The 19,393-nt window shown below is 37.6% G+C and overlaps 3 protein-coding genes across 3 annotated transcripts; all 3 read right to left on the bottom strand.

Annotated features, from left to right (window-relative positions):
• Positions 1 to 6,650: 6,650 nt before the first annotated feature.
• LOC135639380 (RING-H2 finger protein ATL13-like) lies at positions 6,651 to 8,769 on the bottom strand. The gene has a single exon (XM_065153116.1). It carries the CDS (start codon positions 8,324 to 8,326, stop codon positions 6,887 to 6,889), a length of 1,440 nt encoding a protein of 479 aa, XP_065009188.1. The 5' UTR covers positions 8,327 to 8,769; the 3' UTR covers positions 6,651 to 6,886.
• Positions 8,770 to 12,457: 3,688 nt separating this feature from the next.
• On the bottom strand, positions 12,458 to 14,143 carry LOC135641052 (UDP-glucuronate 4-epimerase 1-like). The gene has a single exon (XM_065156047.1). It carries the CDS (start codon positions 13,900 to 13,902, stop codon positions 12,586 to 12,588), a length of 1,317 nt encoding a protein of 438 aa, XP_065012119.1. The 5' UTR covers positions 13,903 to 14,143; the 3' UTR covers positions 12,458 to 12,585.
• A 224-nt stretch (positions 14,144 to 14,367) lies between these two features.
• On the bottom strand, positions 14,368 to 19,009 carry LOC103970992 (uncharacterized). The gene is made up of 6 exons (XM_009384906.3): positions 18,685 to 19,009; positions 18,321 to 18,560; positions 17,992 to 18,103; positions 17,727 to 17,901; positions 14,956 to 15,196; positions 14,368 to 14,873 (listed from the first exon to the last, which is right to left on the bottom strand). The coding sequence occupies exons 1-6, from the start codon at positions 18,866 to 18,868 to the stop codon at positions 14,578 to 14,580; spliced, it is 1,248 nt and encodes a 415-aa protein (XP_009383181.2). The 5' UTR covers positions 18,869 to 19,009; the 3' UTR covers positions 14,368 to 14,577.
• Positions 19,010 to 19,393: the final 384 nt, after the last annotated feature.

Raw genomic sequence — 19,393 nt, forward strand, 5'->3', positions numbered from 1 at the left:
GATCAGAATATGTCGAGTATAAAAAGAAAGAAGAAGAAATTAAAAGATTATATAAGATACTTGAAAGATTGTGAACTTGGTCATCTTATGACCCGGAGGATTATTCATTTGAATCAATTGATAATCCATTATTTTTCATAATACATTCTACGACACCTAAGGGGTAAGGCCTCCTCCGTGGGCAATCCATAGATAAAATATACAACTTATATTTCTTTAAGAAGAGAAAATTACCAAAAAATTTTGGTATAATAAAGTTAAACAGTCGAAAGCCTAATGATGCCCCATGTTGTTTAATAATGTGATATCGTCTTGGTAATTTAATTAATATTGTTGTGAATTGTTTCCATATGTTTGGTTTGTGATTGAATATGTGTTACTATTATGATTCATTATATGTGGTTGTGATGGTTTTCACTACTGCGTGAATTTAGGTTGCTTTATTTTTTAAATAAGGTGCTTTGAGTTGAATATAACGCAAATATAACTTAACTAATTTTCCTCAAACTTATCCAAATTTCTTTATAACTATACTAATAAGTTTAGTATCACATTTCCTTGGTGACTAATTGTCCAAATAGATTGCTTTTAGTTGAATCTATTATCAAGTAACTTAAGTGTAATCCGAGTATAACGTAAGTGTAACTCAATAAATTTTTACCAAATTTATCGAAACTTCTCTCTAACTATCAACATATAATTTTAGGATGTTTAATATCACTTTTTTTATTGTTTTATTTTAGGATGATTAATTATCCTAATAGATGACTTATGTTTTAAATCTGTAATCGATTGTAACTCGAGTATAACGTAGAGTATAACTCAAGAAAATTTCATCAAACCTAACCACACTTCTCGATAACTATTCTAATATGATTCTAATATATTTAGTATCAAATTTTTTAATTTTTCTAATTTTAGGGTCATTAGTTGTCTTTTATAAATATCATACTGTGATTCTAATATATTTAGTATTATTTTTTTTTATTTTTTTATTTTAGAATGATTAATCATCCAAATAGGATATTTATGTTTTGAATTTATGTTTTGAATCTATGATTGAGTGTAACTTAAGAAATTTTCGGCAAACCTAACCAATTTTTTGTATAACTATCCTAATATAATTCTAATATGTTTAGTATTTTTTTTCTTTGATGTTTAGAATTATATAATTCTAATATAATTCTACTATGTTTAGTATTTTTTTATTTTCCAATATAAGTTTTGAAAATGTATGAGCCAAAATATTAAATATAATTAATTATATAAGATAATTTGTAATTGACCCTAGTAGAGTATATGTGTAGAGCGGTGTAGAGAGGGATAAAGAGAAAAACCATTCATTTCAGATGGATATAAATGAAACTTGGTTGAGAAAAGAATTAATTTTAATAATCAATATGTCAGGAAAAATAATTAAGATAAAATAAAATGAAAATATCAGGTGGTGCAGATTAAAGGTGTAGTATATCGACTAAAGGACACGTGTGGTAAGACCGGTGCTAGACGAGAGGGCGAGAGTGGATAAGATCCGGGTGGACCGCATCTTTCACCACTGGTGCACGATTGTGGAGTAGAAATCTTACTGTGTGACACAGATTTTGTGTGTACATGTTATAATTTCTCAAGGAAAATAAATAAAGGCTATTTTTCATATTTAATTTGTTTTCATTATTTCTGCCTTGTATATTAAGAAACAAAAAGATATAAAAAAGGATAGATACATTAGGTTTGCAGATTACTGCAACTTGGAAAAGATCATATTTAGTTAGATTAATTGTTAATAGGATAGGCGCTGTGGGTATAGAAGTCATTCCCAATTCATTCGTAAATTTCATGCAATCTTTAAATAAAACAGGTTTTCGCATTCTTACGTTCCATATTAACAAGCAATATTTTTGTATAACAGGTTTGAGTTTACGAATGAATTAGCGTTTTATATATCATTTAGTGTAATATTTTTTTAAAAAAAACTTATCATATGATTCTTGTTTTATCGCGAAAAAGATGATATATTTTTTATACATTCATCCTTTTTTTTCCCCAGCAAATTTTGAATAAGTTTTCACATTAAGTTACAATGAGCATAGTAAATTGGACCAACGATTATAACTGTCAGCATCTATTTGTTTTTCTTAATATATTATCCCCTCGATTTTAAGAGAGATATGATGTATTTATAGAAATAAAATATAACTTTCTAGTTGAATGTCTAATTATAATCCTAGTGCTCCAAGCGATTTAAATCTAATTACCAACCATTTACACGAAAGATCTCATATCACTCTTAAAAATCCAATGCTACTTATTGAGTTAGGATATTTGGACTCTATTGGCAAATGTTATCAGTTAGAAGTCGTGTCATATAATGGAGTTGATCACCACTAAGAGATTGTGCAGTCCTTCTTGTCTCGTCTCATCTCATCTCATCTCGACGATCTTGAAGTTGCCAAAGAATATGCTTACCTTGTAGCTGATGAGTACACACATAAATAAGAGAGAGAGAGAGAGAGAGAGAGAGAGAGTCATTGAACTTTGGTTCACATATTCAGGTGTTGATCATCGTGTACAATTTTGGATTACAAAATTTATTTTGACCTTTTCTTCTCCATTTCTGTGAAAATTATATAGTTTGACAAAGATATACATATAGTTTGAGAAATGATAACTACTCATATAGTATTAAAATATAAATTAATAGACTTAGTATGTAAACAAATATGAAGGATAACAAATTACAAAGGTTATTTTTCATTTTTATCTGCATCTGGTTATAATATATATAGTATATATGAATAAATATTGATGAATTGAAGTTGAGTCTGTTGATTACCCACATCCAAATCCAAGAAACTAACAGTAGAAAAAAGTACAAATCAAAATGATCATGTCTGCCACCTACGTGTGTTTAATTGATGCCTAACCATTGGATTACATATAGATGATGATATGGACTCATTTTGGATCAATTGAGAATCCAGACTTGCACCCCAACCAACAATATCCTGAGAAAATATTATTTAGGGTATCTCTTATTTTAAGAATATTTTTCTACTTTTTTTTTCTGTAAATAAGAGTTGTTCTAAATTTATGACTTTATTTTTAACCTCACATAAGATCTTGGAACTGACTTAACCATTAGAATGTGTTAAATAATTATAATAATAACAATAATAATAATAATAATAATAATAAAATCAAAACCAAATACAGGCAAAGTATATCTAAAATCACACCAAGATATATATAACATGATAAAACTCTTAATTGGTAGATAGAAATATTAACGAACAAACTAAAAAACATTTACAGTAAAAGTTGAGAGTATAAACTTCTCACCAAGGAGAAACAAGATATATTCTCTCTTATAATAAAATAAACAGAGCAAGAGAAACTCATAAATGGAAGAAATGAGAAACCAAATGAAATAGAATAATAATTCTTCCTCTTCTCACTTGTCTTTTTTTTTTCCCCTCAAGAGTATATCTCTCTTGATGTACTTAGCAAGGCTTCTTTGATACTTAAATTAATAGAAAGTTCAAAGATCAATTTTTATGTAAAGAGTTCAAGGTGTTCAAAGATCATTGCGCCCTCCTTTCGTGGGCTTTGAGTTTGGTATTAACATGGAATATTTTTTTTAGATTTAATATTGATTAGGTATGCTTGTATGGTGGCACCTCTTAGACTAATTGATCTTAGTTAAAGTCACGTCATCACTTGGCCGAAGGGGCCTTCGTAGCTAACTATTATGTCGAACCATGACATATTATTTTTATAATGGTTGGATGCCATATATGCTACTTGGTGTCATATCATCACTCGCCTATTCGATACAATCATTGACTTGGAAACTCATTTGTGCTGTGAGGTTTATTTGCTTTGAAGTATAATGTTTGATTCCAGACCTCAATTATTTCTTTCTTTTTTTTTATGTGTAAATAGTAAGTGGTGAGACTGAGATTCAATCCTCCGACCATGATATCAAATAAAATAAGTAGGTTTGCCTAGTTAAGTGGTACTTCATATGTTTTTATCTTAGGCATACGTATTGTACAAAGGGATTTCCAATTATATAGTTTAAGAGTTATCGGGTTCTATACTTCCACCAATTGTGTCAGTAATTGGTCGATCATTGGCATGACGGAGTTTACCATGACACTCGACATATATTCTGGTTGTGGTATAATAGAAACTCTCAAATGTCGTTGAGGAGACATTGGGTTTCTATGTTTCAACTTGTTGTGTCAATCGTGGAAGATCGAAGATAGTAGTCTATATCATCTTGGTAAGAGTTTCGACCTATTGGGTGAGGCCAAGGAAGATTTTAGTCCATGTGGTAATTTAAGTTGTATTTCTCATTCGGAAAGTAATTTCATGATAATTGAAGACTTGGTGGTGAGTTTGAGATTGATCGTTATAACAAAAGTTGAGAGAGAGGTCTCTTCGTATAATTATTTTAGATTTAGTTTTTCCATAATATTTTTTTGAAGGGCATTCTTTTAATGTCAATCTAATACTATCAATCCTGATTATCAACCTAGCATAACGCAACTCATCTTTTGAATATTATTGTTAGTGGAAGGGAAAAAAAATTCTTCTTAACAGGAGACCTTCTTGAGAGGAGACTCTTCGATGGTCAAACCAATACTTGTTCATCTCAAATGTATTTAGTGAGTTTATAATTGAAACATGCTTCAAAAACCACTTCATATAATGTTTGTTATACAACTCAAAGATCAAATGCTTTAATAAGGAAATATTCTCCTTGGATATCATGCTAATATGATATATCTTTACTTGTTCCCATGTCAAATCTTAATTAATTAAAAATAATGATCATAATCTCCTTGAATCTTACAATAAATTTAAAGATAATTTTCCACTATTGAAATTCTTTTGAATGATTTCAACTTTTCATACGTGATCTTCAACTATTATTTTTGTTTTCTTTTGAGAGCCATTCTATTATTTATTTTGTTTCTTTACTGAACCTATAAAAGCTGTGATGTGTGTAGTACACTTTGCACCTTTCACAATGTAGTCAAAATTTTGCGCTCAGGCTTTGTTTAGAATTAAGTTGCTAAGTATATGAAGGTCAAGTTTATTGTTTGAGGCATAAATTTATCTCAAGAGATCAGATCTGGATTCCTTTTTTTTCTTTGTGAAGGTGGAAATCAGCTGCCTTGAGTTCAAATTTTATATTTTGATTATCAATCAATCTTTGGTTTTCGATTGTTTGTCTTAATGTAAATGATATTTTAATCTTTTTTATTCAGATATTTTGCTTGAATGTAGTTTGGGTGTGTGTAAACTTTTTCATTCCTATTGAGTTCAAGTTGCATTTTGATTTATATCTTCTTCTTGCAAGTGCAATTCTAATCTTAAAATTGCCTATTATTCTCGTTGAATAAAGAACAAGAAAGTCTGTCAGCAATTGAAAAAGACTGAGAGGAATGGGTATGAAGGAGAGAGAAGACACAAGTTGGCTACAAGAACATGAGGTAGGAGAAGGTAGGGTCTGGTGTTGAGGGATTAAAGGGCATACTGTACTCACCACCACCACCACCACCATAACCCCACATCTCCTGTGACCCTCCACAAGTATAATTGTCAAAGCAGTTGCCATTAAAGAAGGGCTCCAACCTCAGCCACTAATAAATGGATGAAAGCCCCAACACATCACAGTTGTGCCAAGTGCATTAACTCCAAGGCATGTGACAAACCACCCTCAGATTGCAACCTCTGCTACCTCAGCAGATTTATGATGGTGTAAGATGAACAAACCCCACAAGGAAACAGTTTGAATTTTGAAAAGGCCACTAGCTATGTGGATCTCTTCTGCATCACATGAGCACAATGATGGATTCCTTTGTTTCACAATAAGGTGAAGGTTTGTGTTTCATGAGCTCCTCCACTTTATTAGCTCTAGATGAGAAAGGGATTAATTGAGAGGAAACTATTGCATCTTCTTTTGGTTTTCCTCTTCAAATGTAAGATGTAAATGAGAAACAAAAACTGGTAAGCATTAATAGAAGCATATTTAAACATGAATCGAGGCTCCTAACTTGTGAATAAAAACTTGGGCAGCACATCGATTGCCCTCACAATCATTCTGGGTCCTTTTTCAAGTTAACACAATCACAATCACAATCACAATGCTTTGTAAGAAGATCCCTTTAAATCTAAGAAACTTGATCTTAACTAGCAACTGTTCATCCTAATGTTTGATGGGATTTATATATCCCTCATCGAATCAATAATATTGTTTGATCTTTGTATACTCCAGTCAACAATGACATGGATCTTATCTGTCTTACCAAGGAATATTACTAATATTTATATGATAATATCTAGAAATCAAAATGTTTCAAAAGAAAAAAAAGTAGATAAAAAGTGATCAAATCTTTTTTTAGTTTGCATCGGTTTGCACAGAGCTAGAAAAAAATTATGAACTATGGAATTAATAGTAGATTGGTCCAGATTTTGATAACTCTCAAACCAGTTTGCTTACATTAGTCTAATATGTCCAATAATATTGTTGAAAATATCATCTTAATTTTGTGGCTTTCAAGTATAATTAATTGATCAACTTATGCATTCAATGAAACCATGATAATCTATTAAAATGAAGCGATTATAACATCAGAGCAAAAAAAAAAAGGCTAATTTTCTTTTAAAATCAAACTGATGCACCATTTCTACTTCTCAATACATACCAGTTTTAGCCTGTGGTGAGAACATATACATGACAATTCATCAATTTCATTAAGGAACATGCAAGTGGAAAATTTCTGATCTATATCCAAATGATCTTTAACTTCTGTTTCTTGATCTATTTTTCTGGAATGTAAGAATGCTAAGCACAAACAATCATGTATTGTTGATATTAGAGTTGATTACCAACCTTGTTCTGCCTTCCTACCAGCCAAAGCAACGTTCTTGCAAATGAGGGTGCCTCATCAGCCGGAGATCGTACTCTATTGGAGCTTCCTACCTCCGCATCCAGATCTACTTCACTTGAGCTCTTCTCCCATGTCGAAACGTTGAATTCAGATGCAGTAGCAGCAGGGCTGGCACGGCTCTTCAGCTTTGATTCATCGGTCATCACCGCCCGATGCAACGGCAACCGGAAAGATAAAGCTCGCCGGGAAGAGTCATCAGCCATGGGCTTCTCTTTCTTGGACCGAAGCCATATCTTGGAGACTGAGAAGCTTTCTTTCTTATGCTGATTGCGGCTGATACTAGCATTACCACCACCATCTCTGAACTCTGCAGCTCTTAGTGCATCCAGTCCTTTAAATGGCTCCCTTTTTGAATGGTAATCACATTCCGAGATTGCATCCCGGTGCCCGGGCCTGTGGACGATTGGTTTCTTTGGTGGCTTAATGGGAACCTGAAGCAAGGACCTCTCATCCATCACATACTCATAGGAACCCATGGAGAAGCACCTCCTCTGGTCCAGAGTACTGTTTGCAGTGCTACTGCCTTCACCAACAGCTCCATCACCATCCACACTCCTAAACTTGCCGAGCTTGACAGGTACTACCTCTGTTTCCTCAACCTCTGAGGCTGCCACTACCGAGCGAGCTTCTTCTTTTGCAGTGATCTCTACTGGCTTTTGTGAAGTATCATCGATAGAAGTCCCAGGGCCGTCATCTCCATGACAAACAAGACCAGTATTAGGGAAGGAGTCTCCCCTCTCAGAAACACTCTCTCTTGAGCTCTCACTCCCAGACTCAAGAACAAGGAGTATGGGGCTACAACTGGTTGGAGGAGAGAAGTCAGGGAGGAGGCTTCTTCTGCAGAGGGGGCAGGTGGAGTGGGACAAGAGCCAAGTATCTATACACTCTACATGGAATGCATGGCTGCACTTTGGGAGCAGCCTGAGCTTGTCATCAGCCTCAAACTCACAAAGGCACACAGCACAGTCAAATGGGTCCTTGAGGCCGATGATGGCCTTGTAGGGAAAGACTGGGAGGGTGTCTATGAAGGACTGGTCAACCCCTGCATCATGGAGATGGAACAACTGCTGCAACTGGCCCTGGAGTGCTGTCGAGTTCTCTGTGTCCTCTGGTTCCCTGTTGATGGGTCTCAGGAGGTATCTCACAAGGAGGTGGAGCAGCCCAGAGATGAAGAAGATGATTGCAAGTATGATAATTATCAGGAGAATACTAGGACTGATCCTATTCTCAATATTAATAACAGGAGGAGGTGGACGGGGTGATGGTGGTGGTGGCGGTGGTGGTGGGAGGACTGCTAATGGGAGTGAAAGAGGAAATGGAGAAGAAGATATCCCCCTGATGCTTTCATGAAACACCCAGTCCATGCTTCGTTAAGGCATACGAAGTTGGAAACATGAGAGAGAGAGAGAGAGAGAGAGAGAGAGAGAGAGAGAGAGAGAGAGAGAGAAAGGGAGAGAAGAGACTCACCAGGATCACCACTGTCTCAGTTCCAGACTCTCTTAGAATTGCTGCTGGAGTGAGATTTCTTTTGATCTCTGGAGGTGGTAGAAGAAGCAAATTTTCAGGTCAATTTGAGGAAGATGGGGAGATGGGATCCTTAATGGCTGGAGAAATTAATGGGGTGCCAGGCAAATGAATTGATTGCATTGAAGAGAGGAGGGGAAGATGAGATCAGTACAACAGAGAAACCAGCTGGGTGAACGGAATTGGTCAATTGGGTGGAGTTTTGTACATGTAAAAAGTCCTGATATATGAATGAGTAGGTACCTTCTCCTAACCCTTCCATTGACCCTTCCACAAACTTATGGAGCAGTCTCAATGCCTAGAACAAGGTTTGTCTCAGATTTAACTACTTGTCATTTACTTGCAAAGTGCTGCATACTTCCACCATTCGAGGTGAGTTGCATGCTGCTGCCCTTTTGTCTTTTCTCATAGATGGTACAGAGGTTGCCAAAGGAGAGCATGGAATTGTGGAATTGTCGTTGTCTTTGTCTTCTCTTGCTGATGCATCTAAGATTGGTGTAGTGGGATAGTGTGGGGAAGCCATGGACTCTTCTGTGTTTGTAGAGGTGAGGACTTGGGAATGTGGAGCCCAACATGGGACATGGTTGGTGGTGATTAGTGGCTCTGAGTAGGAGATGGAATTGGATATTGGGATCAACAGCTACACACCACATAGCATGTGGCAATTGACATTTTGTCTTGGAATTCCTCATCTTTAGCTCATGACACTGGATCACTCCTCTACCTGCCATATTATTTCTAAGAGACAGATTTCAGAGCTTAGACAAAAAAAGAAAACAAACCATAAAGTGTTCAAACAAATTTCAAAATTTTGTTTGAAATTTATTCAGGCCACTACTTTTACTGTTTCCAAATTGTAAATTAAGCTATATGATTTGCAAATTCAGGAGTACAAACATTGATACAATGATAATTGCTCTTTTGCGATTCCAAAGATCCATGTTCGAATTTCGAAAACAACCTCTGAATAAATATAGATGTAAACATGCAATCCTTTTACACTCATTTCCAAGCAATAAAATACATGAAAATGATGGATACAGTGACAGATACACTTATGGTGTTCAATGAATCCACAAAAGCTCAGTTTTGTGATGCTCAAAACTCCACAAGAACCCGGATGGGTTGGACCTTTTGTAAGTTGTGAATTTAAGGATTTTACGTCACCTAGGACTTGTGTTCTTGCAACAAAACTCTCATGGGAGAATTTGGTCCTTCATGAGGAAAAGGATAGCACTGCTCGTCTCCTGTTTTCTTCAACACCACAAGAGAAACCTACCTTTTTAACAACTACTGTATCATATAAGCATCAAGAAGAAGGTTACATCAAGAATAGTTTAAGCTTCTTTTTCTTTAGAGTAATGTTTAGAAGACAAGATACAATCATCTAAACTGATTTGGACATGTTCTAGAGAAACCTACAGGTTTTATAGTTAGATAAAATGAGATAATTAATATCAGTAGTATGAAAAAGGTACAGAAAGACATAAAGGAACCTAATTAGAACTCAATGATGGAAAAGAAAACAAATAACTGATCTCAAATAGTTGTTACTGTTGTTGTTGTTGTTGTTGTTATTGTCTTGTTTTATGCTTCTTTGATGACACTGAGGTTCTTCTGTGTACAAAATAACTATTTAGATGGTGCAAGAAGAAATGGAATATGCTCTTAAGTTCTTACATGCATGTAATGCTTGAAAAAATACATTACAAAGTACAATAATTGTTCCTAATAATCTAATAGATTAGTAGAAAGGTCAATGCTTAGTAGCTTATTATATCTTGAATGACAAAAGCATTGACTGCAATTGAACTCTCTCTTCGTTTGTCCAAATTGATTAAGTTAGATAATGTGTCCTATCCAAGCCAAGCATTTCAAAAGGCTTTGATCATCTAAAATTAAAAATTATAAGAGCCAGGACAATCAAAGATCTACCCAATAACACTTCATATGAGCTGGCATTATATCACAATTTTCCAAAGGTTACAGTTTCTAGACAAGGTTGAAATTTTTGACCAAAGATTTTCAAACTGATTTTTCATCAGGCTTTTCTTGATTGATGCCCCTTTTTCTTTTTCTCCATCAGTGGCCTCATTTTTCCTATATCCTAAAAATGTTCCTGATACAATAGACTAAAAGATATCCATCCTTTGTATTGAAGTAATCCATAGGGTGAATCATGTTTTTTAATACGATTATAATGCCTTTGATATCTTCATAACACTAATTATAGGGTTACAATGTTTCTGCTATCTCTCTTTGACCCCTTTGTATAACAGTAATTAATTATTTGACGCCATTTGGATATGAAAAATACCTTTAAGCAAACAAATACAATAATATTAGGGGGAAGAAAAGGCAAAATTAAAGACATTTTTCATATTAAAATCTTTAAAAGACTATATTCCTCAATTCATGCAAATCTCCCACAACAAGTACACGCATAAATCGCATTCACATGAGTTAATGGAACTGTTAGAACAAGATGAGGACGCCATACATGAAATAAAATAATCATTTCAAAGATAAATTTTGGCTCTTTTTAGGAGATAAGTTTTTGAAACAAAGACTGATTCATCCGCAGGATGCATGTGTAAGATCAAAAGTCGTAGTGCAAATCATGCTATGCCATCGACGACAGCTTTTAAGAGACATAGCGACTAGGAATCGAAACCAAACCACCACCAAAACACTCCGAGATAGGAACATTGGAGACATTGACGAGAAAGCTCAGCCCAAGACATCGATTAGGAACAAATAAGAAGCCCTAGAACCATCAGTAATGGTTGAAATGAAAGCAAAAAATAGATTTTGATTGCTCTTTGATATGGTACTCATCAACAATGCCCGGTTAAGAGAAGAACAAAATCACTTATTAGTGCTTGAACTGACGTTGAGAGAGGGAGAAGGAGAGAAGAATCGATGGACCCGATTACCTCCGCCATCGGAAGACCCCCAAGCGAGACACGGAGAGAACGAAAGCTCTTCGAATGCAATTCCGCGAAACGGCGGGCGGTTACACAGCGGACGCAACTAAATAGGAGATCAGGTCCATTGTGAGATGGAAACAATCTATCAAGCGTCAGAACGAATATTATAGCAATTGATGATAAGAAAAAGAGGCCCGTTATATAGGTCCTATGTGTAACTCGGGCCTTAAATTGGCCCGTTATATCGGCCATGGGGGGTAGAAGATCCATTAATAAATCAAGGTTAAGCTTCAGGACTTATTTCAAGTGGAGCTTAAACTTCCAATCAATGATGGTTAAATAATTTTCGCAATTGGCGATTTATTATAAATTTTATCGGGCCCTTTTTTAGCTAAATCATGTAACGTACTTATAGATCAGTTAGTCCGGTAAGATCATTTAGTCTAGTAAAGACTAATTTAATCCACTTAACTTGGTATGTTCAAAAAAGTAAAAGAGGCAACATAAATAAATAATTTTTCACGACTTTTACAGCTGGATATAATGAGGCGATGCGGCAAGACACGTCGATGAGGCACGAGTACCGTCCGATTCCTAAACGAGAGGCCATGCGGCCCATCGTTGCCGTCCATCACAGTGAACTCCACCGGGATCTTCGTAGGGATTCGAGGGAATAAACTCATCCGACGCACCATCAGAATGATACTCAACCATCAACGACACTGTTCCCCACCAGGTTGGTGACTCGCGAATAACAAGTGGGCCCCAAGGAGCAAACAGAAAACAGAGAGGTTATCTGGGGTGACGATCGACGGGTGCCGAGTTGTTTCGATGACAAAAGCCTCGCACAACGCCAATAAAACCAAGATTCGGCCGGTATTTATGAGAACGCCACTGTGAGTCCCGATCGGCTCCGCCGCCTAGTAGCGGAAATGGAGATCCATTGGTGGATTCGCTGCCAAATTTAGAAAAGCGCCTGTTGGATGATCGCCGACGACCCAAAATTTCCCGCCGCCGAGAACAGCGAGTGACGCTTCGAAGAAGAGAACAAGTAAATGATCCTTCTTTACGAGCTCAAAAAAAGAATAGAATTCGAGTGTGATTGATTATTCATCATCAACCGAGAATAAATGGATCTAAAAATAAAAAACGAAGGAAAAGAGGGATTTTTAAGAGCTCTTGGATGCTTTGGTCGCTGCTGATGAAGCTAAGCTGCCACTAGCGGGGTTGTAGCCGTAGTAGGAGAGGTACCACTTGACGAATCGCTTTAGGACGGTCTCGAGGTTGGTGGCGGGACTGTAGCCGAGCTCGGCACGAGTTGTACTGATATTGGCGTGAGTGAAGGGAACGTCCCCATTGGACGGCATCTCCACCACGTTCCGCATTGCCTTCACCTTGAGGTGGCGCTCCAGGATGCGCACCAGCGTCGGCACCGTCAGCGGCGAGGTGTTGCCCAGGTTGTAGATGCGGTACTGCGCCGGGCCCCGCTTCTGGCCGCCGCTCCCGGTGCTTTTCTGTGCGGTGTCGAGGGAGGCGACCCAGCCCTTGACGACGTCAACGATGTAGGTGAAGTCGCGGGCGAGGTCGATGTGGTTCTTGCCGCGGTAGACGGTGATGGGCTTCCTGGAGGATGTTGCGGGTAAGGAGAAGTAGGCCATGTCGAGGCGTCCCCATGGCCCGTAGACGGTGAAGAAGCGGAGGCCCGTGATGGAGAGGCCGTAGATGTGACTGTCGGTGTGGGTGATCTCTTCGCCGGCCTTCTTCGTGGCCGCGTAGAGGGAGGCCGGGCGATCGGTGCGGTCCGACTCCGAGAAGGGCACCTCCTTGTTGAGGCCGTACACCGAGGACAACGACGCCCACACGACTGCCGGCTGCGGGTCCACGGATTTGCACGCCTCGAGAAGGGCGACGAGCCCCGCGATGTTGCTGCCGACGTACGATGACGGGTTCTCGATGGCGTAGCGCACGCCGGCCTGGGCTGCGAGGTGCATCACGTGGGTGAAGGGCACAACGTCGAAGAGCCTGGCGAGCAGGCGGGCGTCGTTGATGTCCCCCTCCACCACGAGCACGCCATGGGAGGCCAGCAGCGCCTTGCGGGCCTTCTTCAGCGACGGGTCGTAGTAGCTGTTAAAGTTGTCGAGCCCGACGACGCCCTCGCCGCGCTTGCGGAGGGCGAGGGAAACGTGCGTCCCGGCGAAGCATGCGGCGCCAGTGACGAGCACGGAGATGGCGCCGGGGCGGCGCGGGGTGGCGGAGGCCCGGATCTGTTTCTCCAAGCGCATCCCACCCCACGACGCACGGAAGTAGCTGGCGAAGCTCTCGAAGCTGAGGTAAGAGGCACTGAGCGCGATCAAGAACAGTGCCCAAAGGAACATGGTGCCGGTCGACGCGAAGCATCTGTGGAACTGGCGATTGATCGTGTGCGAACGCTCGATCTTCCCTTTCCCGGGCGTCGACGGAAGCAACTCATCTTCCATCAATCCCATCTTCTTCTTCTTCTCCTCCTCCTCCTCTGCTATCTTGCGATCGATCAATGGCGACGGCGTGGTTCGATGTGGCAGGGCAGCGAGACGAGAGTTACATGGGTGTCTGAGGAAATGCCTCTCGCTGCACCTGTTAAGAAGGGGTGAGAGGAAAGAGGAAGATATAAATAAAAGGGAAGAAAGGAGATGAGATAAGCAACTCCGCCGCCTGGATTTAAAAGAAACTCTATAATTAAAAATGTGATATTATTCTATAATAAATAGCGTTCAATACCCAAATGTGATCGAATCAAGATGCGATTAATAGGGATAACTCGTTGTTCCCTGTGTTGTTCATGGTGAGAATACCCAGTTAAAACTAGGAGTTAAACTCCTCTGCATTCATTCCAAATCATATCTTGCATGATTGTTACGTCTTTAGATATCTTCAGAATGGCAACGAAGACTTGGTTGTCATCACCACAAAGATACAGATAGCAGACAACTTCTTTCCATGAATCCTTCAGGCTACATAAACCGCTTAATTATAATAAGCATATGTACATCTCAAACCTCACAAATGCTCTTAGAGTTTTCCATGCAGCATATTGTCTGACAATATATGTAATGCATGTGTATACAGTAGCAAAGTAGATGCATTAGTTTTAGAAATTGGTCTCATGAAGTTCTGTTGTGAGATCAGAACTCCCTCTCAGGAAAGATATGTGGCGCAATAAGGGACCAGATGAAGAGAGATGCTGTTGCCCACCCGGTGATGATCCTGACCCACACAGAGGGCCACCCCACATCGACGAGCTTCCCACTTCCGCCAACCGAGGTGGACCAGCCAGTCAGAAGCATTGCTGAGTACATGCTTGCGAGAGAGAAGATGAGGTGGAAGAAGGCATATGAGTAGGAGACTGGCTTTGCCTCGTCCTTCTTTTTGTCTTCCTGTTCCTCTAGCTTGTCAAATGGGAGCAATGGCTTCTCCGATCCTACATTAGATTCATCATCAGAGCCAAAATCTAAACAGATAATACTACAGGTATGTTTAGGAGCTCGTTATTGATAACTGACCAGCACGAGGAGAACTTGGGGGAGAGATCAAAGTTGTCGAGGAGCCGGCACGAACAGCTGAGTATACAACAGAGAGCACAGTAGTAAGCAAGCCCAGTGTAAGACTCCCAGTTGAAACAGCTTTTGAATGGTTGTGGAGACCATTGCACTCATAATCCCTTGGTTCACTAGAAATACCACTATAGCAGAGGTAGGTGCAGTAAAGGGAAATAACTGATGCTGGCAACAAGCTGCCATTTACCTGCGCACATCAGAAGAAATGCACAGTTTGTACTTTCACCATTAATTGTATAAAGAATGAGCAATGAATGGTACAAACTTTGTCACTGTTGTTTAGCATGATGCCAGCGAGCAAGGATCATATCAACTGAGATTTCATAGATATCAAAAGACAAGTCTAGATGGATAAAGTCCATCAAATGAGAATTATGTGAATGACCAATGAGAAAATACTACTTTGGATAAATTCATCATGCAATGAGATTATTCCCTCAATTGGCGATGCGACATTGATCAATCATCACTACTGGGCATAACTGGTACAAATCTAAAATCCATATAAAAAAAATAAAAAGCTCAAGAAAATGATATCAAAAGGATAAACATCTGCACAGTGCACATGATGATCAATATCTCTGATGGGAAATCTTGAATAAAAATTGACCTATCTTGAGGTAATTTTGTAGCAATACTCACACTGGTCTGCTAGTCCATTGGACTCTGAAAGATTATCCATGGAAACAACATGCAACCAGAATACATCAACTTTAGGTGACAATATGGTTGGAAAAAAAAAAAACTGGATTTGAATTTGGGTCAAGCATACTATGTGGGATGGGTTCACCAAATGTGAATTGAAAATTAACTCTCATGATAAAATTTCCAATGTGTTCCGAAAGATTTTCAAAACATACATCATTTGTTTCTTCTCAACATAATCATAGAGGTTTCTACAACCTTCAACAAGAAAAGCGTATGCATCAAAGTAAATATATATCACCTATTTTCCACAGAAAGTACAATTTCTAGTAACAAGTGTTCCAAAAAGAAGACATGTTTGTTAATTGAATTGAAAAATATATGTAGGCAAAAATATTATGTGGATTGTGAAAAAGATAAAAAGAAGAATCACATGAGTGACATTGAAGAATATTACATCATGTGACACATGAGACCACATAAAAGTAACATATACAAAAACTGACATATTTCTTTGAAATGCGAATTTGTTAACGTATGGTAAGTTATAGACACATTATATATATATATATATATATATATATATATATATATATATATAAAGCAGCATGCATACTTGCATACGTACCAAGGATTTAGATAACAATCTAATTTTCACAAACTTTTAGACAAGTATAAAACCAATAAATCAGGGACGATACAATGACACATTTATTATAGAAATGCAAGACCTAAATCTAACAAATAAACTTATTATATTTATACACAAAAGTCAATGCTCAATCAATTAAATTTAAAAAAAAATCCAATAGCATATCCATATGTTCAGTTATATAGTCATTAGTTCACAACACCAAATCAAAGTAACATTTAATATAGAACAAGTCTAAAATAAAGGGAATCCTAAGACACCCAAATATTTCCTCATGGATGCATGTGATCTAACTTTTGGGATCTGGAAAATAGAAAATAAACATATAACCAAACCAGATTTTGTGGCACATGCTAGCAAAATGAAGTACAAAGTAACTATCTTGCTCAGAATTTATAAACATTATTTTTGGTCCAACACATGCTTCACAAAATATATAAAAACATCAACAGTTCTTAGTATTTCTGAAATTATGTGTTGAACCAAAAAAATTTATAAGTTTTAAATAAAATAATTATTTTGTGCTTAGTTTTGATATTATCATGTACATGTAAAGATGAGTTGAACAAAAAAGGACTTGCAAGCTTTAAACAAAATAGTTTTTGTGTATTTAATTTTGCTAATATATAAGCAGTTGGTTGTGGTTAATTCATATGTAACAAATAGCTACCCATTGACTTCTTACTGGGATTGAGGCGTTAATACTGACCCTGCTGCCATGTAGTTTGTCGACTTTACTGCTTATATCATTGGGGAAAATAATAAAAAAATTAAAAGGAAAGGTACAGCATGAAGCTGCTAGTCCACTGCCGATGATTGGTCAGGTGTGAAATCCAATGTAATATGTATTCTAAACCATGATATGTACTCATATCTCATATAATATTCCATGACATATTGTCCCTGCCCTTTATTCTAAATTTGACATCAGTGGATACATATAATGTATTATCCATGCCCTAAGTCTGCAGCCATGTTTCTATTAGAACGATAGCATGATATCTATAGTCAATGATAGTAAGACTCTTTGTTATTGATTACATATATAAGCAAAATATTCAAGTACCATATAACACCAAAGTAAGAAAAGGGAATCTCAAAGTTTGTCTTGAACACCAAAACAATATCTGAAACTACTTTTTTCCACCTAATAAGCTGAAAATTGTTAAGCCATATTAATCAGATCATGCAAAACAATAGACAAATCAATGAAATAAAACTTAAAGAACATAAAAGGTGCTCCAAACAAAAGAAAACACAGATTTACTATTCCCTAAAGCATAAAATTGAAACTTTCTTGCTACATTCAATACCACCAGAAGAAAATATGTGAGAAAAGTCTTGTTTTTAAGCAATCTATAATCGGTCATAATTTAAAGATAATCTCTTTAATGATTCATAAAAGATACTAAGATTAGACCTTTGGATGCAATGCGACGACAGCAAAAACAAAAACAAAAATCAATGTCAGAACGATGAAAAAGGTGTTAAGTCCGCAATCATGTCCTGATGGAGTAAACCAGTGAAACAGCAGCCCTGTAAAGGAGAATGTTGCAACGTAGCAAACCAGCGAGACAATTAACAAAGCCATATACCTACAGCAGAAGACAAATTTTAATAAAAATATGATTTAAATTCTGAAGTCCATATACAAATATTAGAACAAAAAAGAGAAACATACACACCAAAATTGCTCATCTTTTGAAACCCAGTTTTCATTCCATGCATGTACGAAATCCAGCAAGAGTACAACCTGAACGAGAAGAAATAATCCTGAACCGAACTTTGATATTGTCTCTGCAACAAAACAAGACATAAGTTCCAGATCAACAATCAAATGTAGAATGCTAAAAAAGATAAAATATAGTCGTTGCAACTTAAGATAATCTACCTTAATCAAGAGACAGTATTAAAAATTTTGACTAAGAAAATAGTTTCTAAATATTATGACTAAAAAGATAGTTTCAGCATCAAGAAACTATATCCAATCTTGGCAAAGCTTCCGAACCCTCACCATAAAAGCTGACAATTCCATTGGGGACAAAGAACATGAGAAACACCACGATGCACCAGCAAACAATCTTGGCCATCCAACCACCATGGTGCAGCCGGTCACGCGGATCCTTCTGATCCTTGATTCCAATCATTAGAACAGCCAAGAGAGTAAAGAACAAGAAATTCCCCAGGCTGACACGAAGCACAGCGTCGGTCTCAAACCACTCCCTATCGGGCGTCTTACGGAAGTGATTAATCCCTGCACGCAAACGTCCAAAAGATCAAAGTTAGGATCAGAGGAATAGATCGAATTGTAGATGCGAGAAAGATAATAAATCTCATCCAAATTGGACGTAATAAGAAACGGAGGGCGAAGGGCTTACAAGGGAGGGACTCCATAAGGGGAGCGGCGACCTCGCGGAGGACCCAGGAGACGACGAGGGAGAGGGCAAAGAGGCCGCAGTAGGCGATGCGGGCGGAGCGGCGGCTGATTCCTCCGACGACCGACCGGCACGCCTCGCAGGCGCAGGCGGCGCAGCAAGAGGCGAGGCACGAGGCTGCCCACATCTTGTGTTCTGCTTCTTCTGCGAGATCGATAGGGAAGGAAGCCCTAAATCGCGAGACCTGGGAAACCGTATAGGACGGAAGAGGGGAGGGATTGGGGGAAAAGAAAGTCTACTACTACGGAGGGAGGAGTCAGACGACGGCAACTCCGTCAAAAGTCGATGATATTTTTATTAAAAGACAATGGATTCTTACACAAATATCCTCGTTCAGTTTCCAAATAGCTAATTTACCCTTTTAAGTATTTTGTTTATGTTTTATTACTTAATTCGGTGAGTACGGTTTTTTTTTCAAAAATAATAAAATTTTATTACTTAATTATGTCAGTACTAAAAGAAGTACTCTTCTCATTCAATATATATATATATATATATATATATATATATATATATATATATATATATATATATATATATAGAGAGAGAGAGAGAGAGAGAGAGACAAACAATTTAGAATAGTCGTAAGCATCTCTACAAAGATTCATAATATGCGACGTTTGGTTATCTTTACGAAGAAATCAATTACAAG

This window comes from Musa acuminata, chromosome BXJ3-6, assembly GCF_036884655.1.
Source record: "Musa acuminata AAA Group cultivar baxijiao chromosome BXJ3-6, Cavendish_Baxijiao_AAA, whole genome shotgun sequence".
Classification (NCBI taxonomy): domain Eukaryota; kingdom Viridiplantae; phylum Streptophyta; class Magnoliopsida; order Zingiberales; family Musaceae; genus Musa; species Musa acuminata.

Excerpts from the sequence above, each read along its gene's own strand:
- LOC135639380 (XM_065153116.1), bottom strand. The coding sequence starts at position 8,326 with ATGGACTGGGTGTTTCATGAAAGCATCAGGGGGATATCTTCTTCTCCA.
- LOC135641052 (XM_065156047.1), bottom strand. The coding sequence starts at position 13,902 with ATGGGATTGATGGAAGATGAGTTGCTTCCGTCGACGCCCGGGAAAGGG.
- LOC103970992 (XM_009384906.3), bottom strand. The coding sequence starts at position 18,868 with ATGTGGGCAGCCTCGTGCCTCGCCTCTTGCTGCGCCGCCTGCGCCTGC. Across the intron at positions 18,104-18,320 it reads TGGAATTGTCAGCTTTTATG|AGACAATATCAAAGTTCGGT; the intron begins GTGAGGGTTCGG and ends GTTTTGTTGCAG. Across the intron at positions 17,902-17,991 it reads TCAAAAGATGAGCAATTTTG|GTATATGGCTTTGTTAATTG; the intron begins GTGTGTATGTTT and ends CTTCTGCTGTAG.